The sequence below is a fragment of the Palaemon carinicauda genome, chromosome 41, assembly GCF_036898095.1.
Source record: "Palaemon carinicauda isolate YSFRI2023 chromosome 41, ASM3689809v2, whole genome shotgun sequence".
Lineage (NCBI taxonomy): Eukaryota > Metazoa > Arthropoda > Malacostraca > Decapoda > Palaemonidae > Palaemon > Palaemon carinicauda.
Genome location: NC_090765.1, coordinates 28726133 through 28748272, shown reverse-complemented (window position 1 = coordinate 28748272; position 22140 = coordinate 28726133). Strand labels below are relative to the sequence as shown.

General features: G+C 42.8%; 1 protein-coding gene across 1 annotated transcript in view; it reads left to right on the top strand.

The window, feature by feature from the left end:
* The window catches only part of Scsalpha1 (Succinyl-coenzyme A synthetase alpha subunit 1), a 54645-nt gene extending 32505 nt beyond the window's left edge, over positions 1-22140 (top strand). Inside the window, exons 4-7 of the mRNA XM_068364434.1 lie at positions 3881-4075; positions 12902-12991; positions 20590-20724; positions 21337-22140. Of these exons, the coding sequence (XP_068220535.1) occupies positions 3881-4075; positions 12902-12991; positions 20590-20724; positions 21337-21420 (504 nt within the window). The 3' untranslated portion in view covers positions 21421-22140. The remainder of the gene's footprint in view (positions 1-3880; positions 4076-12901; positions 12992-20589; positions 20725-21336) is intronic.

Sequence of the window (22140 nt, the reverse complement as noted above, 5' to 3'; positions counted from 1 at the left end):
GGTGGAGCAGCAAGTGGAGGCGGAGGAAGAGAGGTATAATCCTCCTGATCCCAATGTAAAGGTTGCCTTAAGGAAGGCGGAGGCTGAACACCACAGGGAACAGCAAACTCAGCACGTGGCTCAACATCGTACGCCTGGCAGGTGGAACTGCTGGCAGGTGGTACTGCGATCAGGCGGAGCGAATGTAGGTGGAGGGAGTGTAGGCGGAGGCGGAGGAGCAACACTCTCAGCCCGACACTCACGCATCAAGTCCGAAAGCTGTGCTTGCATGGACTGTAGTAGAGTCCACAACATCGTACGCCTGGCAGATGGTACTGCGATCCGGCGGAGCGAGTGTAGGTGGAGGGAGTGTAGGCGGAGGCGGAGGAGCAACACTCTCAGCCCGACACTCACGCATCAAGTCCGAAAGCTGTGCTTGCATGGACTGTAGTAGAGTTCACAACATCGTACGCCTGGCAGGTGGTACTGTGATCAGGCGGAGCGATCATAGGCGGGGGGGAGTGTAGGCGGAGGCGCAACACTCTCAGCCCGACACTCACTCATCAAGACCGAAAGTTGTGACTGTATGGACTGCAGTAGAGTTAACTTGGGGTCGGCAGACACTAAGTTCTGCTGAGGTAAAGCCTTAACAGCAGAGATCTGTTGTGGCAGAACCTTACTCCTCTTAGGCGGAGTGTAATCAACTGATGACTGAGGAGAGTCAGAGCTAACCCAATGACTGCATTCGGGTTGTGAACTTTAACTTCGTACGTCTGGCATAGGTCTGGACTTAACGTTTAAGAGGTCTTGAGACCTGAGACCAGCGTTATTCTGCCTTTATTTTCTCCCCTAATCTCTTCTGCAGACGAGCAAAATAAGGGCTCAATCGTCTGCGGGTGGGAGTGACGGTCTCGGTAAGACACGCCCACAACCACCGAGAATACTTCTGTGCGCCGATCAAGGCCTGCTGAACCCTTATGCCCTTCGACATTGCTTCTCCCCTGGGCTTGGAAGCTTGCAAGAGGTCCCGGACTGGGAGGACGACTGGCGCGCACAAAAGTACCCTCACGCACTAATCACTTATCACTTTGATTTCTGTTGGCACTTATTTCACTGAACTCGAAACTTTAAGTGGTTTGTACCTGAAATACGCAATTCTATCCTTTCTCAAAGTTAGTAATTGCGAAAACAGAATTACAATGTAACAGAAAAATCTAATGAAAGATAATTCAGTGGTTGGAAAGAGACTAAACACTAGATCACTCTAGAAACGTTTAGTTTCTTCCCCTAAAGAGACTAGGGAGAAGAGCAAAAACGATAACAACGTTACTCGTACGCCTGGCAGGCTTGAATGAAACGTTTATCCTCTTTCTCCCTCCGTCTCTATCTCTCTCTCTCTCTTGACTTAGAACCTGAGAGAAGAGCCCAAACATATATATCGTTAAAACATATTATTGTTAAAGGAAAAAACTGAAAAGTTCCTTTATTAGGATCAAAACCATTAAGTAAAGAAAGAATGAACAAAACGCTAGACACGGTTACTCTTACTGCAACGTGAAACCGTGAACATTCTTTCTCTATCGTAACGATAGAGTGCAAGTTGAACGTTCTGAACGTCAACAACTGCAGAGACAAAACAAAACGTTAGTTCAACTTTGAAAACAGTACGAGACTGTCAAAGAAAATCTTTCAAACTCTGTGGCGGAAATAGCATAATATGTTAACAGGTAAAACCGAAATGACGGGCTCAAAGTTTATTAACTTCGGTAAAAGACCGCCTACTATTAGGAAGGTCGAATATAAACAAATATAAAAATTAATTTTAATGAGTTTATAATAAAAGGAAGTTAATCGAAGAGGCCTATAAGAGGCGGAGAGATATAAAATAAATCTATAACTTTCGTTAAGCAAAATTAAGAAAGAGAGTCTATACTCTCTTAGACACCAACACTTCCGTCTAAGGGAAGGGTCGGCCATTGAAAGGTGAACGAGAGTTCAAACTCTCGTCACCATAATTAATCAAATTAATTCCAAAAGCTAACTAAGCTAATATAGAAGTTTCCAGTAAAGCGACAGCCGAAATCAAAGAGAAATACTTCACCAAAGTCGTGAAAATACTCCAAGAACATAAGCGTATCCCAGAACGTCTTGCCGGAAGCACGACAGAGGAATAATTGAGGAGGTGTCAACAAGAAGTACTTGAGTACCTGGCCACAGGTGGCGCTGGTAAATACACCCCCTTCTAGTATTGTGATAGCTGGCGTATCCCTCCATAGAATTCTGTCGGGCAACGGAGTTGACAGCTACATGATTATCGGGTAAGTTAATATTGAAAAATACGAATGTTTTGAGATACAACAAAACATTTTCGAAAATATATGCTTTGAAATACAACAAAATATGAGATACGATTTTGCGATGAGTGATATTTGTATAGGCGACCGATAAATGGCGTTCGGTCTGTTTATTTGTTGGTGCTACACCGTTAACTCAATGTGTAGTTCGTTTTATTTGTGCCAATTTTCCGTGTTGTTTTGTCTATTTTATTACTTACCATGGGTCCCAAAGCTAAAGACAAAGCAGGTGATAAGAAAAAAACCCAAGAAAATGATCCCAAAAATGCAATAATGCTTCCAAAACAAAATTGAATATTTAGTGAGAGAAAAATATGAATGATCTCTCTCTCTCTCTCTCTCTCTCTCTCTCTCTCTCTCTCTCTCTCTCTCTCTCTCTCTCTCTCTCTCTCTCTCTCTCTCTCTCTCTCTCTCATATGAAATCTTTTCTTTCTTTGCTAAAGACGCTGTATAATCAAGCAACACAGCTAAAAACTATAAAATATCGTGCATCGGCAGTAGCATATCTTAATAAGGGAGTTATTTGATCTGAAAATTGAGGTTGACGACAGACTAGGTATGGTTGATCAGGTGATTTGAATGTAAACAATGCATAAGATTATAATTCGCTGTTTTTAATTATAAATACGATACTAAAATGTGATTATTACATGCATTACTATTGGATACAGTTAAGTGAAACGCCAGGGAGAGAAAAGGACGAAACAAAGAGACGAGACAGGGGGAGGCAGTAGTGTGCGTGCATGTGTTCAGATTGTCTGGACCTTGTGGTAGCACATTCCCTAAGCCAAATCTACGCTAAATCAAATAAATTAGCGAAATCAGAAAGGAGGCATTTAGAATGATTAATTCGATAAAAATGATGAATAAATGCTAGAAAAGTGAAGATGAATAAAATCGCAAAGAATAAAGAAAACTCAAAGAGTTGGCACAATAGGCCCAGACCTGAAAGTGATGAAAGTCAGGAAAGTGAGGCCAAAAAGGCCAGACGTGAAGGTGATGATGAGTAAGGGTTTACGTAATCAAAAAAAATTTTAAAAATTAGTAATGTTATTTCATTTGTGTTTATTACGTAGTTATTAGTGTACATACGTAAATAAAAAGAGAACAAATCGTTCCCTACCTCATCCCCCCTGCTGGCCTCACGTCATCTTTCGTTGTGGTAATTAAAATTACTTTTTTTTTTATTGATTTTATTAACATTTATTATCATTTATCTCATTACTATGTTATTTTATCATTATGTGTTATTACTTGTTTATTTGTGTATAAAATGTGTATATTATATGTAATTTAGCTGTGGTTTGGTGTGGTTTCATAGCACTAGAACGGATAAATACATATTACATTATTTTAAATGGGAAAAAATGCTTTGAGATACAACTGTTTTGATATACAACGATGGTAACGGAACAAATTAAATTTGTATGTCAAGGTTCCATTGTATTGTAAATTCATTGAGTTTGAGCCCTGTTTGCATTTAGGCATCAGTGATAGAGAAAATATACAAGGTTATGACTTAATAATATTTGTTTTCTATCTTTCAGTGCAAAATTGGTATTATGCCAGGACACATTCACAAAAAAGGCTGCATTGGGATTGTTTCACGGTCAGGCACACTGACGTATGAAGCAGTACATCAGACGACTGAAGTTGGTTTAGGTCAGACCCTGTGTGTTGGTATTGGTGGTGATCCTTTCAATGGTACAAACTTCATCGACTGCTTAGAAACCTTCTTGAGAGTAAGTAATATGAGTCCCTCATTTATTTTTATTAATGCATATGAAACTAAAATATTTTATATGATAACAAAATGTATTGAATAATTAGGTGCTTAATTCAGTTTGAATTATTGTTAAGTGTCTGCTATTAATGAGAATGAAAAATTTTGAAGTCATGTAATTAGTAAGTTTGCCTAATTATGAGTTTTGGTAAGAAAAATTCAAATCATTGGCACTGTATGATTAATATGTTAGTGATGATTTTTTTTTTTATACAAGCACATCATTTGTAAAGGGATTTCTTTACCATTCCTTGTCTTTACTATTTTGATTCAAGTCAGTTTGAATGTAGAGTAAAATTGCTTTTACTAATCGAAGGTTCCATGGGGTACATACTTGAAATGTTAATATAATTTATACTCTTCATTATAGAAGTGTGAATTCTTCTTGTAAATTACATGTATATCAGAACCCATAATTGTTCCGTAACCGAAATACAAACCACGCTATTTACAAAGGGTTTACTTTTAGCGCAGCTGAAATGACGAGCCAATAGTTTTTAACGAGGGTTAATTACCCCCGCGCTAGTTAGCGGGGGGTGGGGAAGGGTAGCTTGCTACCCCTCCCCCCTCCACACACCGGTGACTTGCTTCACTTCACTTTTGGCTCGGCGGTGATCAGACGTGTCTGTTCATCGCCTTCGCTGACAGCCTTTAATTTTCTTCTTTTTCTTTACAGCTTGTGTGATTGGTTGGAAGTTGACCTTCAGTTATTTTCTTTTATTTAATATGCGGACATGCCCTGGAGTTGCCGGCCGTCCTTGTGGGACTTTCATGTCGGACGTGAGTACGGATCCTCACACCCTCTGCCCTCAATGTCGGGGCCGACGGTGCGACCAGGATAACATGTGCCGTGAGTGTAGGGAGTGGTCTGCCTCCCAGTGGGAGAGGTTTGGCCGTCGGCGTAAGAAGAAGTCCAAGAGAGACCGTTCTCCTCCGGGGTTAGCCTTGAAGGAGGAAGGTTCTCGGGACTCTTCTTCCGCCGCCCAAACCTCCTCCGAAGCTCCCCCTCGTCCGCCTCCTAAGGAGAGTCGTCCGAGTGGGAGCGCAGGCCCTTGTTCTGTTTCCCTACCTTCGGTGGGGGGAGAGGGCGTCGCCTCCCATAGCGAGGCGGTTCCCCCTCCTCCTCCGGGGGAGGTTATTGATAATAATTCTTTATCCAGTGATGATCTGTTGCAGATTTGGTCGTCCCTGGGGCTTAAGGGCTTGCCCTCCAGGGTCGCTCTTATTGACCTTGTCTCGTTGGGGGCCGCTGTTAAACAGTCGCCGGTGGTAGCGGAGGTAGACCCTCTGTCTATTGTCGACGTCGTGGTGACAGAGGCCTCCGACGTGGCTGGGCCTTCCGACGCAGGTGCTGTTGCTGGTGATGGTGCTCTAGGCTCTCCTCCTCCTTCCGTGCATCCTTCGAAGGGGGAAGTGAGTCCTTCGGTCTCGACTGCTGCCCAGCTTCCTTCTGAGGGAAGTGTTTTGAAGGAGACTCCCCTTCGGAGGACCGATGGTCCCGACGATCTCCCCCGAGGCCGCCTCCGCCGTAAGGCTCACCGCCCTCTACGCCACAAGGGCCTCCCTTCCCCTTACAGGGGGACTAAGAGGCGCCTTTTTGGGTCTTCGTCCTCCGGGGGGGACTCTCCTCGTCAGCCTCAACCGACTACTCCGCCCTCCTTGAACCTCTCTGCGGACCGCTCTCCATCTCCTGCCGGATCTTCGCCTTCTGGAGAACTCGTCACCCGACGGGCAACGGTCCCTTCGGGGCTAAGGGATTCTTCCCTTACGCGAGCAGGGCCAGCGCACAAGCGCTCTCCTGCTCGCCAGCGATCTCCTGCTCGTCGACGATCTCCTGCTCGCCAGCGATCTCCTGCTCGTCGACGATCTCCTGCTCGCCAAGACTCTCCTGCTCGCCGACGCTCACCTGCTCGTCGGCTCTCTCCTGAGGTTCGCCCCCCTCGCCAGCGCTCTCCTGCTCGTCAGCTCTCTTCCGAGCGTCAGCGCTCATTTGAGGACCATCGCCCTGCGGTCTCTGACCACCCTTTAGTTCCTGCTGAACTCCCTGCTCACCATCGTGTGTCAGAAACACATGTTCGCCAACGCGCCAGCGATCTTCCCGTTCCTGCTCGTGAACCTATCCTCTCACAGGACACGCGTCGACCTTCTGCTCGCCAGCGATCACCAGCTCGCCAGCGATCACCAGCTCGCCAGCGATCACCAGCTCGCCAGCGATCACCAGCTCGCCAGCGATCACCAGTTCGCCAGCGATCACCTTCACATGCTGCCCGCCATCGCACGAACCTGCCTGATCGCCCGCTTACGCATGCTGCTCCTCATCGCAATACCCTGAACGATCGCCCTCCTGCGGATGCTGATCACCATCGCACAACCCTGCACGATCGCCCGCTTTCGCATGCTGCTCGCCATCGCACAACCCTGCACGATCGCCCGCTTTCGCATGCTGCTCCTCATCGCAATACCCTGAACGATCGCCCTCCTGCGGATGCTGATCACCATCGCACCCTTTCACGCGATCATTCACCTGCGCATGCTGCTCGCCATCGCACAACCCTGCACGATCGCCCGCTTTCGCATGCTGCTCCTCATCGCACAACCCTGAACGATCGCCTTCCTGCGGATGCTGATCACCATCGCACCCTTTCACGCGATCATTCACCTACGCATGCTGCTCGCCATCGCACAACCCTGAACGATCGCCCGCTTACGCATGCTGCTCCTCATCGCTCAACCCTGAATGATCGCCCTCTTGCGCGCAATCATTCACCTTCACATGCTGCTCGCCATCGCTTACCATCACGTGATCATTATCGCCAGCGATCTTCTTCACCTACGCGGCAGCACGATCCCTCGCCGTCGCGCCATCGCTTGCGTTCGTCGCCTCGGACACGTGTTCCTTTACCTGCCCACCCTCACGCCCACTCGCCTGCGCGCCCGCGCGATCGCTCGCCTGCGCGCCCGCGCGATCGCTCGCCTGCGCGCCCGCGCGATCGCTCGCCTGCGCGCCCGCGCGATCGCTCGCCTGCGCGCCCGCGCGACCGCTCGCCTGCGCGCCCGCGCGACCGCTCGCCTGTACGCCCGCGCAACCATTCGCCTTTGCGCGACCGTTCACCCTCGCGCGACCATAGTTCGCGGCGAATTCCACAGCCGGTGGTAGCAGCAGGGACGCGTGCTCCTAGACGGCACTCGGGATCACCTCCATCCAAGCACAGGTTGGTATTGCAGGACGAGGACAGGTCATTACAACATTCTTCCCCACCTTCTTTTCAGGCAGGTACCGTCGTGTCCACTCCAAAGGATCGCCCGATCCCTTTCACCTTAGCGAGGATTTCGGACTCTGTGTCCTTTGAGCAGCAGACTTGGTTTGGTCCGCTGGCACGGGCGTTAGTGAGGGTTATGAAACCAGCACTCGCCGGCCAGGGTGACAAACCAGCGGCTGTCTCTCCTTCGCTGAAGAGAAAGAGAGGAGTGGACTTCGTGGTGACTTCCCCCAGGGCGAAGTTGGTTCCCAAGAGGTCGGTCTCGAGGGTTCCCTCTCCTGCACGAGTACTCTCTCCTTCTCCCGTGGACGAGGCCTTTCCGTCCTCAGGTGAGTCCAGTGGACCGGTAGTCTTCCCCCCGGCACCAGGGGGGGAGACTTCGCTTCAGGCAGGAGAATTGTCTCGTGAGGAAGGGGCCCCTCGAACCTCGTTGTTGGGATCCTGTATCCCTCCTAGGAGGGAGCCCAAGGATTCCAAGACCATCCCTAAATCCTCTGCAAGGATTCGACAGGAACCCATGACTACCCAGGGGAATGTCCACGTATCACCCCAGGAAGAGATTCCTGGGGCAGGAGACTTAGCTGCCAGCCCACAGGGAGGAGAACAGCAAGAGTCCGAACATGCCTTCTGGCAGGTCCTAAGCCTGATAAGGCAACTTAACAGTCTTACGGATCCAGTCATCCCCCCCCGTGAAGGCAAAGACACAATTCTGGATGAAGTGTTCGACGTTCGGAAGGCCCCTAAGACCAGTGCAGCTCTGCCCTGGTCTCGGGGGCTGAAGAGTGCCAGAGCTAGGGCCAATGCTCAGCTCGCACTTCTTGCCTCCTCCAGTCGTTCCACTGCCGGGAACAAACTCATCCCTCCTCCTCGCCTTCAGCAGAGGAGGTATTTCGAGATCCTGGGTGAGCACAACCTCGCTCTTCCGCTCCATCACTCTGTGGAGGAGCTGGCGAAGGGAGTTCCCTTGGAGAAACTCTCTGCCCGGCAGGTGTCGTTCTCGGCGGCAGAGATCCTTAACCACGAGAAGGTCGCTAAGTGTGCCATGCAGGCCACTTCGTGGCTGGACTTCTGGTTAGGATCTCTGGGCATCCTATTGCGATCTGAGGACTTGTCCAAGGAGACCAATAGGAAGGCCCTAGAGACCTTCTTGCTCTCGGGCACCCGCTCCATCGAGTTCTTGGCGCACCAGGTTACCACCCTGTGGGCCAACTCGGTGTTGAAGCGTCGCGATGCTGTGTCCGAGAGATTCCATCCGAAGGTCCCCGCCGTAGATGTGTGTAGGCTCCGACATGCCTCCCTCCTGGGGGAGAGCCTGTTTGAGCCTCAAGACTTGGAGCGAACGGCTGAGAGGTGGAGGAAATCCAGCACGGACTCCCTCCTCCACAGGGCCCTTACAACTCGGCCCTATAAGCCTCCAGCCCCGCCACAACAGCAGCAACAGCCTCGTAAGGCTCCAAAACAGGCACCGGCAGCTAAGAAAGTGGTGTCTAAGCCCCAGCCCTTTCCAGCCAAGGTCAAGAGGGGTGGTAAGTCCTCCAGGGGAGGCAAGACTTCTAGGGGTGGCGGCCGCGGCCGCAAGCCCTAGGGGTGGCAGTCCCCCTGCGTGTCCACCTGTGGGGGGATGCCTTCAGCGTTGCGTCCGCAGGTGGCAACATCTCGGGGCCGATGCTTGGACGATCTCGGTGATCGGCCAAGGTTATCGCGTCCCGTTCACGTCATCTCAACCTCCCCTGACAGCGAATCCAGTGTCGTTGAGCTCCTATGCCATGGGATCGGCAAAGGGGCTGGCCCTTCAGGCCGAAGTCAAGACCATGTTCGAGAAGGGTGCTCTCCAGGAGGTCGTGGACGGCTCTCCAGGCTTCTTCAGTCGACTCTTTCTTGTAAAGAAGGCTACTGGAGACTGGAGACCCGTCATCGATCTCTCGGCTCTGAACAGGTTTGTCAAACAAACCCGGTTCAGCATGGAGACAGCAGACACAGTCAGACTTGCGGTGAGACCACAAGACTTCATGTGTACACTGGATCTAAAGGACGCGTACTTCCAGATCCCAATCCATCCGTCTTCCAGGAAGTACCTGAGATTCTGCCTAGACAACAAGATCTACCAGTTCAAGGTGCTGTGTTTCGGTCTCTCCACAGCTCCTCAGGTGTTCACCAGAGTGTTCACCCTGATTTCGACTTGGGCGCACAGGAACGGCATTCGTCTCCTTCGTTACCTAGACGATTGGCTGATCCTAGCAGACTCGGAGTCGACCCTTCTTCGACACCGAGACAGGCTTCTAGATCTTTGCCAGGATCTGGGGATCGTGGTAAACCTCGAGAAGTCCTCTCTGCAGCCGTCCCAGCGACTGGTTTATCTAGGCATGCTAATAGACACCAATCTCCACAAAGCCTTTCCATCAGACGACCGGATAGCAAGGCTGAGGAGGGTGGCGGAACCTTTCCTCAGGCGAAAAGAACTCCCCGCCCAATCGTGGTTGCGTCTCTTGGGCCACCTATCCTCCCTGGCCCGTCTGGTTCCAAACAGCCGCCTCAGGATGAGATCCCTTCAATGGCGGCTCAAGTCCCGGTGGAATCAAGGATCCGATTCCCCGGACACTCTGATCCCAATGGGGTCCCTGGAACAGACGGACTTGCGGTGGTGGCTGGCCGACGAGAACCTGCGAAAGGGAGTGAGTCTTCTCGTCCTTCCCCCGGAATTGACTCTGTTTTCGGACGCGTCAAAAGAAGGGTGGGGGGCGCACGTTCTGAACCAGAGGGCCTCAGGCCTTTGGTCAGAATCAGAAAAGTGCCTACACATCAACCTGCTAGAATTGAAGGCCGTCTTTCTGGCCCTTCAACAGTTCCAACGGTTCCTGGCGGGTCACTCCGTGGTGGTGATGAGCGACAACACCACGGTAGTGGCTTATATCAACAAGCAGGGAGGCACTTTTTCGCAACAGCTATCCCATCTTGCAGTAGAGACTCTGAGGTGGACCGAAACCCACTCGATAACACTATCAGCTCGCTTCATTCCTGGCAAGAGGAATGTGCTCGCCGACAGTCTGAGCAGGGCTTCGCAGATAGTGAGTACCGAGTGGTCTTTGGATCCTCAGATAGCCAACAAAGTCCTGACTTTGTGGGGTTCCCCGACGGTGGACTTGTTCGCGACAGCCTTGAACTTCAAGCTGCCCCTGTACTGCTCACCAGTCCCGGACCCCAAGGCACTCTGGCAAGATGCTTTCCAGCAACGGTGGGACAACATCGACGTGTACGCCTTCCCACCATTCTGTCTGATGAGAAGGGTGCTCAACAGGACCAGACTATCGGTCAACTGTTCCATGACTCTAGTAGCTCCGCTATGGCATCACGCGGAATGGTTTCCGGACCTTCTGCAACTCCTGACGGAACTCCCAAGGGAGCTTCCTCCACGACACGAGCTTCTCAGACAACCCCACTCCGGTGTCCCTCACAGGGCCGTAGCCTCGCTTCGGCTTCACGCCTGGAGACTATCCAGCGTCTCCTCGCGGAGAGAGGCTTTTCGCAACAGGTTGCGGAGAGAATGTCTCGGCACCTGCGAAGGTCCTCTGAGGGAGTCTACCAAGCGAAGTGGAGAGTCTTTTGTGGTTGGTGTCGTGGAAGGGGTATCTCTCCACTCGATGCCACTATTCCAGCAATAGCGGACTTCCTTGTGTATCTGCGAGAAGAAATGCGCCTTTCTGTCTCGGCAGTGAAAGGCTATCGCTCAGCCTTAAGCTTGGCCTTCAGATTGAAGGGCGTGGATATTTCTTCATCGCTAGAACTCTCTTTACTCATACGTAGCTATGAGCTTACCTGCCCCCAGTCGGAAGTGAGACCCCCTCCTTGGAACGTGGTTCGAGTTCTCAGGTCTCTCAAGAGACCTCCCTTCGAGCCATTACGCCAGGCCTCCGATCGCCACCTGTCTTGGAAGACGGCTTTCCTACTCGCCTTGGCCTCGGCCAAGCGAGTTAGTGAACTTCATGGTCTCTCGTACGACATCGCCCATTCAAGGGGATGGGGGGAGGTAACGTTCAGGTTCGTCCCTGAGTTTGTGGCCAAGACTCAGAATCCTGGAGTGCCGGATCCTCGGTTCGACTCTTTCAGGATCGCGAGTCTCCGTTCTGTAACAAACGACCCAGACCAGCTGCTACTATGCCCAGTGAGGTGTCTGAGGTACTACTTGAAGAGAACGGCTGCAGTCCGTCCTCATGTGCGAGCTTTGTTTGTGAGCACAGGCAGGACAAAGAGGAGGGTCACAAGGAACACCATCTCTGCTTGGATTCGTAGGGTTATCCACCATGCCCTGAATCCTGACCCTCCTCCGTCACGTCGCCCTCGGGCCCACGATGTCAGGGGTATTGCTACATCCCTGGCCTTCAAGAGAAACTTCTCTGTGACGCAGGTACTTCAAGCGGGGGTCTGGAAGCGTCAAACGACCTTCACAGCCCACTACCTGCAAGACGTGACCCACAGGAGCCTCGATACGTTCTCTATCGGCCCTGTGGTGGCTGCACAACAGCTGGTCTAACCTCAGGCTCCTTTTGGACAAGTAGCAGTAGGTTGAGGGCGTTGTTACCCGGTCTTAGTCTGTGTGAATGAAAGAGTATGTCTGACCCTTACTTCTTTCTTCATTCTCCCCTCTCTTGGGGAAGCAGCATCCTGGTCCTCGCATAGCTGACCTCGACCTCTGCAGGTAACCCATGCTTCTTTGTGCTCCTAGTATTAAGCTTAATACTGTTGCGTCTCCCATACCCTGACGAGGTGGTATGGGGAACGTCCTATCCTAGAATTCCTATCTGAAGGTCTCAAGGTCAACTTCATAGGACGAGTCACACTCTCCTCCTCACACTACTTATGTAGGCCACTCGTTCCTAGCGATGCTAGGAACCTGTGAGGTACAGGGGCTCCCTCTCTCTAGTGCTGCTCACTAAGGGATCGAGCCCCCGGGCAAGCCGAAGTCAGTAAGGCTGGGGACTTTCCACCCTTCCTAAGGGGTAAGTCACCCTTTGTAAATAGCGTGGTTTGTATTTCGGTTACGGAACAAATGACAAATTCGAAGATAATTTGTATTTTTCCTAACCATACAAACCTTAGCTATTTACACATATGTGCCCGCCATCCCTGACCCCCAAGTCAAGTCCTACCTCTAAGTGAAGTGAAGCAAGTCACCGGTGTGTGGAGGGGGGAGGGGTAGCAAGCTACCCTTCCCCACCCCCCGCTAACTAGCGCGGGGGTAATTAACCCTCGTTAAAAACTATTGGCTCGTCATTTCAGCTGCGCTAAAAGTAAACCCTTTGTAAATAGCTAAGGTTTGTATGGTTAGGAAAAATACAAATTATCTTCGAATTTGTCATATTAAATGTCTTCATTTAGATATACTTGATTCTAGAATTTGAGGTATTTTGTTAATTTAATTATAGAAAATTATTTTACAGTAATTTTATGGGTGAAAAATTATAGAAGGAAAGTGTGTTAACATGGATGTTACATTTCTGAAATGGTACATTATTGATCTTCAATTTCAGGATCCAGACACCAAAGGAATTATACTTATTGGTGAGATTGGAGGAGGTGCTGAAGAAGCTGCTGCAGAATACCTAAAGGAGTATAATTCAGTAAGTTTTATTTGATTTTTTGCATTGTGTGTCTTGTTCATTTTTAAATCTTCACACAGTATTTAATTTTTAGTTCATTATTACGTCTTAACATTTCAATGAACGTGTTTAATTGTAATTTATTAATTTCTCAATTTCCGGAACATTTTAGTAATCAACAATTACTGTATTTGACTGCCTATAGGACGCAATTTTCTCCTAAAATTTTGGATAAAAAAAGTCCTACTGCGTCATTGTAGGTAAAGTTTGAGACCTACCGTAGGCTTAGGCTTATCTATCACAGCTTACGCTGTGTACTTTTACCTGCATTAAACTCCATGCATCCTTATTTTATTTTTATTGCTGGTATTATTGTATTACCGGTGTTTTAAAAATGAATTTATTAAAATTAAAGCAATTTCAACTGAAATACAGACAATCCCCTACTAACGAACACAATAGGGACCGAGACTCTGTTCGTAAGCTGGATTGTTCGTAAGTCGTTAGTGTTAAATTTTGGTCTAGGGTAGGCGTAACCTAACTCAGATGTCTACGATTTTCAGCCGTAGAAGTCAACAAATAGCCCCATTTCATATAAAATAGGTTATTACAATTAATTTACTTTATCATATTACAGTAGTCTGTATAATACTGTAAAGTTCAGTACAGTATGTTGTTTTATTATCCTGTACTGCACACTACATAATAGAAACTTGCACAAACAATCGTCCATACATATGCACTGCATTTCTGAATCAGCTGACTTAAAGTAAAATCGTAGTAAATATAGTGTACTGTACATTTAGTGCAGTACTGTACATTAATTCCTTTTTAAATAAATGTACTGAACGCTATTTTATTGTTCCATTACCTATTTTTTTTTTGCTAGAAACTTATGTAAACAAGCAGCCATTTGCATTATGTACTGTAATGTTTACCTTTTCACGCTGATCAAATCAGCTGACTTGTACCGTACTGTATTTACTGTATGTAACAGTACTGTGCATTTAACTGCTTCATGGTTGTTTTGGTATTGTTAAATAAAATGCAAACGGTTAGTTTACTGAATTTTTTATTTTAATTTTGACCGACGGAATCATTCTTTGTAGAGTATACGTCACGTATCTTGTGACGTCATGTATTTGGCGGAAGCGCGCTGACAAACCGAATGATTTCCTTTCATTATGTTGCCGAGTAATTTTATTACAGCATTCCCATAATCGAAACACCGAGTAATGATATCAAGTGTTTTAGTGGTCTGTATCATTAGTTATGAGATTAGTACATCTTACTGTAAAGTTAAGAAAAAAAAAAGTCTGATGACGTTATATTTCTTCTGGCGGAAAGCGAGAGGCAAATCAAGTGGTTTTCTCCCTATCTGTTACTATTCCCATAATTGAAACATCGAATAAGGATATAAAGAATTTTTTAATAATTTTCAAAGAAATAGGAAGATTTAACTGCATTAAAAATCAAAATACGAAGAGAGAGAGAGAGAGAGAGAGAGAGAGAGAGAGAGAGAGAGAGAGAGAGAGAGAGAGAGAGAGAGAGTGTGTGTGTGTGTATTTAAACTTGCGATGAAATCTACGGATGATTACGAACATGTTTGGACTTCCATCAATTTGTGTTCGTATCTCCGGATGTTCGTAACACGGATGTTCGTATCTTGGGGAGCGTCTGTACTGTGACTTTTATTTGTAAACATCAGCTGACAAAATGTAAACATCGAGTTATGGTTGCGTTCTTAGCACTCTCTTAACTTTTTCTTTCCTTAGCCTTCAATCATTTTAATGGTATCGTTAGTAATGGTAGTAATCAAATTTAGATTAGCATATTTATTTTCCATTAAAAATCCATCATGATTCGAATTATCCTCGCTCTTTCTCCAATCAAGCACCATCTTCTCTGTCCCATCATACTGTCATTAGCAGTACTTTGTTATTGTTGACTAAAAACAAACAAAATGGCTTTTCTGTTTTGCGCCGTGTAGAACATTTTAGGGATATGGCAAGTAAAATATTTGTAATATCATCTTTACAAAAAGCTCTTAGTAATGTTAGTTATCGCTTGAATGTGTAAATGCGTGGGTTTGTTCATTATGATCGGCGGTGAAACATAAACAAAACGTCTTCTGTTCTGGGCAGCGTTTATTGGGAAAAACTTGATCTAGAATTGCTCTTATTTCAATTATTTTGAATTACTAAGGATAAAGTAAAACAAAATTGATAACATTATTATTTCATAACCAATACTTGCTGTAAAAGGTAACTTATAATACAGATGTGTAAATGCGTTCGTTTGCTGGTTATGAGTCAGGATGTCAGAGAACTTGAATTCAATCAATCATTTGTTGGTTATGATCGATGATGAAACCTAAACAAAGCAATGGTTTTGTTTTAAGGTTGAGTGTTTAGCAAATGCATGGTATGAAATGGTATTTTATTTAATTTATTTTGGATTTTTAAGTATGCAACAAAAGCTAGTCAATGCACTAATGGTTGTTTTATGTTCGGATATATACGATATATTTCTGCTTGTGCAATGTACTGCTAGATTATTTTCAACAATATATGCTTAAATGCATTAAAAAATACTTAAATATGACCTGTTGAAATGAGTGTGCGTCTTATAGGCCGTCAAATATGGTACTTCGTCATCAGCTGATCTCGAAGGTCACACTACCGTATTGCAATTATGCGCACTTAAAAATGCGTATGGTTGATATAATTTCTTATATTATTTAAAATATCTTTGTTATGAATTTTACATTAGAACCAATATATGTATTATAAGATATAGTTTCCATATAGTTCATTTATAGCCTTTATTATTAGTTATTATATGAATAACTGTTCTTTGTGTGTGTATGTACACCTTGTACAGGATTTTTCTTTTAAGATGTTTTTAAAAATACTTGGTATTGTTACTAGATGTTTCGGTAATGAGAATACTAAAACAACTAATTGATAAAGTATCAAAAGGAAATCACTCGATTTGGCACTCACCTTCCGTTAGAAATATGACGTCACCAAACATACAGTACTTCTTTTCTTAAATTTATGGTAAATACTATTGTAGGCTACTCATAGCAACTAATACATATCACTGAAATACTTGGTATAGTTACTCAATGTTTCGATGATGGAAATAATAAGATTTCTTGGTAACAAATTGATAGGAAATCTCTTGTTTTTCCATTTGCAAATTGATTGGAAAACGCTTGTTTTTCCTTTTGCCGTCCGTTCGAAATATTACGTCACTAGATGTGTGCGCTGTGGTATGAACTCGACAAATAATGACTTGCGAAATGTAATTAACCATTCTCTTTCCTGCAAGAAAAAATACTAACTTACCCAGCAACTGTTTTTTATTTCTATAAAGTAAAAGATAATGTATTATAATAAGAAAATATTTTTCTTATTAGTGTACTTTCATTAAAAAAATATCGATCTACATCACTATCAGAGGAAATAAAGAAGATGAAACTCGAGTAAAATGATATTCTGTCCTATTTGTTGAGTCGAATTTATGTTTTGTAATACTCCTGACAACCAATACAGACTTCTGAAATACTTTGTATCGATACTTGATATCTCGATTATGGGAATACTAATACTGTATTAATCGGAAGTTTATCGAAAATAAACCACTCAATTTCCCTACTAGTTTTCTGCAGCCTCGCCAGGAATATATCACCAGACATATACAATATGAAATCAGCAGATTAACTATAAAAGAAAATAAAATTCATTTTTATACAAGAAAACACATTGTTTCTTAGGAAATCGTTGTCCTATTAGTGTACTATTTCCTACAGACTAGTTATGCCATCACAGTGAAAAAATTGTCGTAAAGTCAAACAGCCATAAGTCGCATACGTCGTAAGTCGACGACTATCTGTATATAAAATGTTAATGAAATAAAATAGCCGTAAGCAATAACCCATTTATTAATATAATAAGAAAGCCATGCCTTGTGTTTGTCAGAAGCCTGTCTAATTTTTGTGTGTATGACAAAGTTTCCCAATTTTTTCATGTTAATCTGGACAAAATGGGTTAATTGTCACTTAGATTTTACACAAGAACAAAATTTTCACATATTTTCATTGCATTGTAAAAACAGCCTGTGATGATTAGATACAGTTTTGTGATTATTTTCAGTTAATTTATTTGTTTATATATGTGGTGTTTGGCATATTAGAGTCTTGACAGTACAGTAGACTTGTTTCTTTGTTTGTTTGTGTGATGTCACAATTCATCCAACATGACTTCATGTATATTAATGCAATAGATTACTTTTTCATCTAATTTTTAATTACATTTGAACAATTTTTCTAATAGCTATATCTTTACTTTTTCCCTAACAAAGTTTGGTGCTGCTTTCTCACTGGGGTAATGAATTGAGTATAAATTTTCAATGTTTATTTTACAACATCCCTTTGTGATGTCCAACTTCTTCACTTTTTGTCTTGTATTTTTTATTTATTCTCTTTGATCTCTCTTCATTTGGCTATCTAATGAAGTCTTTCTTTTACTTAGGTTATAACTTCAGATATCCATTGAATTCTTTCTTTTACTTAGGTTATAACTTCAGATTCATCTAAATTCTCAACTGCTGGCCTCCCATTTAAGAACGGATTTGTTGGACCATGTTTTTCAGTCTAAAACTAAGCTCGTAGTTTGAGAAAATTAATGTGTTATATACATGTCGTGTGAAATTTTTGATTATCCTCATCACAAACATTTGAATACTATTACTTCCTTTCTGGTCTTACAAGAGTTCTGTTTGCGCTTTTATCCTATGCATTCGTCTGCCTAGATTAGCATCTGGTCCTGGTTCATAATTTTCAATCCCGATCTTTTCCTGTGACATCCACCAGGTTACCTATATCTTATGCCTACACTCCTCCAGCTTCAACAACAACTTTCCTGACTGGATATTTTATTTTTATTCTTTATGGCTTACAGGTAGTCTTCGACTTACGACATACAGTATGTTAAACTCAATAAGTGAAGTTTCCGTAGATTTATTATGATGCATCCTGATTTGGCAATCATCTCGATTATATTTTATCAGTATTTTCTTACTGCTTATTATTTAATTTTCTTGTTTCATAGGATATATGCTCTATTAATGCATTTTTGTATTTATTTTTCAATTTCAGAAGCATTTTACCAATCAAGAATTACTTAATATTTTGTTTACCCTTGGTTATGATCAGCTGATCTGAAGGTCCAGCTACCATATCGAAAGATGGCGTACATACAATTGGCATATTTTTTTATATAATTTCCTAACTTATTCGAAATATCTTCATGATGAACATTACATCATTGCCAGTATGTTACTGGAAATCACAGTTTTCATAGTTAATTTTAGCCATTATTATTAGTTATCATGCGAAATCGTTCTCGCTCTCTCTGTGCTTGTGTGTGTGCTCGCGTGCATACGGGTAGTTAATTTTTAAAGCTTCATACAGTATTTAATTTTTAGTTCATTATTAACCCTTCATATTTCATTAAACATTGTGTTAAATTGTGGATTCTTAAAGCATATTTATATTCTTATTTTTCAATTTCTGGCATTTCAATAATCAACCATTACTTTCAATTTACTTTGTTGGCATCAGCTGATCTCAAGGTCATGCTGCCGTATTGCAATTATGCGCACATACAGTACAAATAACACGGTTATATAATTTTCTTAACATTCAAAATCTCTTCATAATGAATATTACATCAGCACCAATATGTTATATGGTATCAAAGTTTCCATACAGTTCATTTAATAGACCTTATTATTAGTTATTATAGGAATACACACACTCTTTCTCCGTCTTTTTAATTCACTGTCAAATCTTAATATTTGGACGTTATTAGAAATTCATTGTATTATTACTTGATGTTTCAATTATGTGAATATTAGTACTGTAATGCCTTGAAAGGAAATCGCTTGATATGCCAATCGCCTTCCGCCGGAAATAATGTCATCAGACTTTTTTTTCTTAAATTTATGGTAAGTTGTACTGTTCTCATAACTACTGATACAGACCATTAAAACACTTAATATCGTTACTTAGTGTTTCAGTAATGGTAATACTGTAATAAAATTACTTGTTAACTCGCCAAAAGGAAATAATTCGGTTTATCAGCTCACTTCCGCCAGAAATATGATGTCACAAGATACGTGACGTAAACTCTACAAAGAATGACTTGCGAAAGATGTAAATCCCCTTTTTCTTGCAAGAAATGATAGAAAATAACTCTCCAAGAAAACGTATTTAATTTTCATAATGTAAAAGGCAATGTATTATTTTTAAGAAAATATTTGTCCTTTTAGTGTACTTTCCTTGGATAAATATTGATCTATTATTATCAGAGATTAAATAAAACTAGCGCAGAATCAAATTTACGCTGAGTAGTATTCATAACCGACACAGACCAACAAAATACTATGTATTGTTACTTGTTATTTCGATAATGGGAATACTAATACAAATTGTTAGCCTATTGGATGGAAATCACTGTATTGCCTGGTCGCTTTCCGCTGGTAATATGAGGTCGCCAGACATATGATATGAACTCGACAGATATTAAAACTTTTCTTAATATACTTTTTACAGAAAATTGATACTGAATATTATCAAGAAAATGCAAATTTACCAAGATAAATCAGTTTATTTCTTATACAAGAAAATAGATTATTTCTAGGGAAATATGTCCTATTAGCGTAGTACAGTATCTCTGATAGACTTGACGTCATCACCCCGAAAAAAATTGTCGTAAAGATGAAGTCATAAGTCGACGAGTACCTGTATTATGTCCTCTGCGTATAGTATAGAATTGGTATTTCTACTTTTGGCTGTCCAATAGCCTTTATTAATTTCCCTGGCAGTGTCAAATTGACTTAGTTTCAGATTTTTCTCAACCTTTCAGTGTTCCATTAGTCATCCCGATGTTTATATATGTTAATGTTGCATTTTTTCTGCCATGATTACCTGCATTCTGGTAATGTCTAGCTTCTTTTCAATTTCTAACTCTTCTTTCTACCTTTATCAATTCTAAAGGTAAATTTGTAACACTTTAATGTTAATAAAGTGCAGTATCTGTGGAAACAAGTTTTACCCAAGAAAATACTCTTCAGTGAGTTAAATACAGGTGTTTGCCCTATACTTCAATTTAGACCAACTCTAGAAATCCCTAAAAGAAGCTAACATAGACCCCAACACCTTCAAAGCTTCAGTAAGCAACAGGAACGAGTGGAGAAACAAAGTTCATGTGGTCATGGACCTCTCTGAAGAGAATAGAAGAGCCAACCTGTTAGCAGAAAGTGCAAATAACCACCACCACCCCCCACGATTCAGTGTGATCAATGCCCTCGATTATTCAGTGCACGAATTGGTTTCACAAACCATATGAAGGCTTGCCACCATAACAATAATTAACCTACTTTGACCCCCTCCTGTATTCAGCCTTCTATTGGGACTGAAAACTATGATATTCGGATACGAGGTCCTGCTGCTGATGACTATTTTATATATATTCTTATTGGTTTGTTCTTCATTTTTATTATCTCAGTCTTGCTTTGGCATGTGTTATAAAATTTATATTTTGTTTCAGGGAGAAGGGGCAAAGCCAGTGGTATCGTTTATTGCAGGGCTAACAGCTCCCCCTGGTCGCCGAATGGGTCATGCAGGTGCAATCATTTCTGGGGGTAAGGGAGGAGCTGAAGACAAAATCAAAGCGCTGGAAAGTGTAAGTATTTGTCAATGTGATCGTGTCTTTATTTAGGAGTTGCGTTTCCATTGAAAGTGTGTGTGTGTGTGTGTGTGTGTAGGTCTTGAAATTGGCACTTTGCTCTTAGTAAAATTTTATTATTTGAAGTTAAGGTTCTTGGAAATTATAATGATTATAAATTGTAGGGACAGAAAAGTCTAAAGCAGTGAATATGATTTTTTGTTCTTGAATAGCATTTTATGAGCTGGTTTCCCATGGTGTAAGAGAACTTTTCATAAGTTTTAAATTTTCATATCAATGGAAATCCAGTCGTGAACAAGACTTAGGTATTACAATTATAGTACAGTATATGAACTTACTTTTCCATATTACAAATATTTTTTATGATTATACTTTTCCATACATATAGTTTTTTGAGTCCTTACTGAATATTTTCAATGTGCCTCCTGAATGATTACATGAAAACAATTTGCTGTTGATCTGTTGAAAAAAAATTTACACATTTTAAAAACATTGAAACATATGTAGTTTGTTAGTCATTGGATTACTTTGTGGTCGACATTGATAGCATATGTTTTCATTGTATTTTATAAATATTTCTTAAACCATAAGAACATTTTGGTCTTGCAGGCTGGTGTGATTGTTTCTCGAAGTCCTGCACAGATGGGTAATTTATTACGTGAAGAAATGAAGAGATTGAACATAGCTGCTTAAGTCTGAAATCGCAGGTGAAGAGAGTTTGTGCTTACAACGGTTCTTCTCAGTAAAGAAATAATTATCCAGTCTAAGCAAGAAACCATCCTGCCACTAAAGCTTTACTGCTATATTGTGTTGTGGGTTATTTATGAAATATTTCATCACCCTGAATTATGGTGCATAAATATGCAGGTGATGTAAAGTTACAGGGCACACTTCATAGATTCAACAATACCTCCAAACAAGGTTCAGTTTGTCAGTGCTTCAAGCAAGTTTAACTGGTAGCTTTTGTCTCATTTGCTGGCTTGTCCTTGTTGATTAGACTTGGCGTGGATATGCATTTTATCTTAATTTGCTAAGTACCTGATGACTAAACCTCTATTCATTTACTTATTTACACTAACGGATTTGACAATTAATAAAAAGATTGTATGGTACTTAAAAAATATTCTCTATGTATTGTTGTAATTTCAAAATCTTTCAGATAATTTATATAAAAGTGTGTCTGGTGACATAGTAAGCTTCTCAAAAGATATTTTTCACAGTTTTTTTATTGTTTTGGGGGTCTCACAGACTGGCTAGCTTATATTTTGGGGGGTTTGTTTTATCAAGAAATTCCATTTGTTGCTACCTATTATATAAATTTTGTAAATAATTTAAAGTTTTTATTGTCAACACATGTACAGTATATTCTTATTAAGGAGTTATCGAAGAATACATAGTACATGTAATATAAAA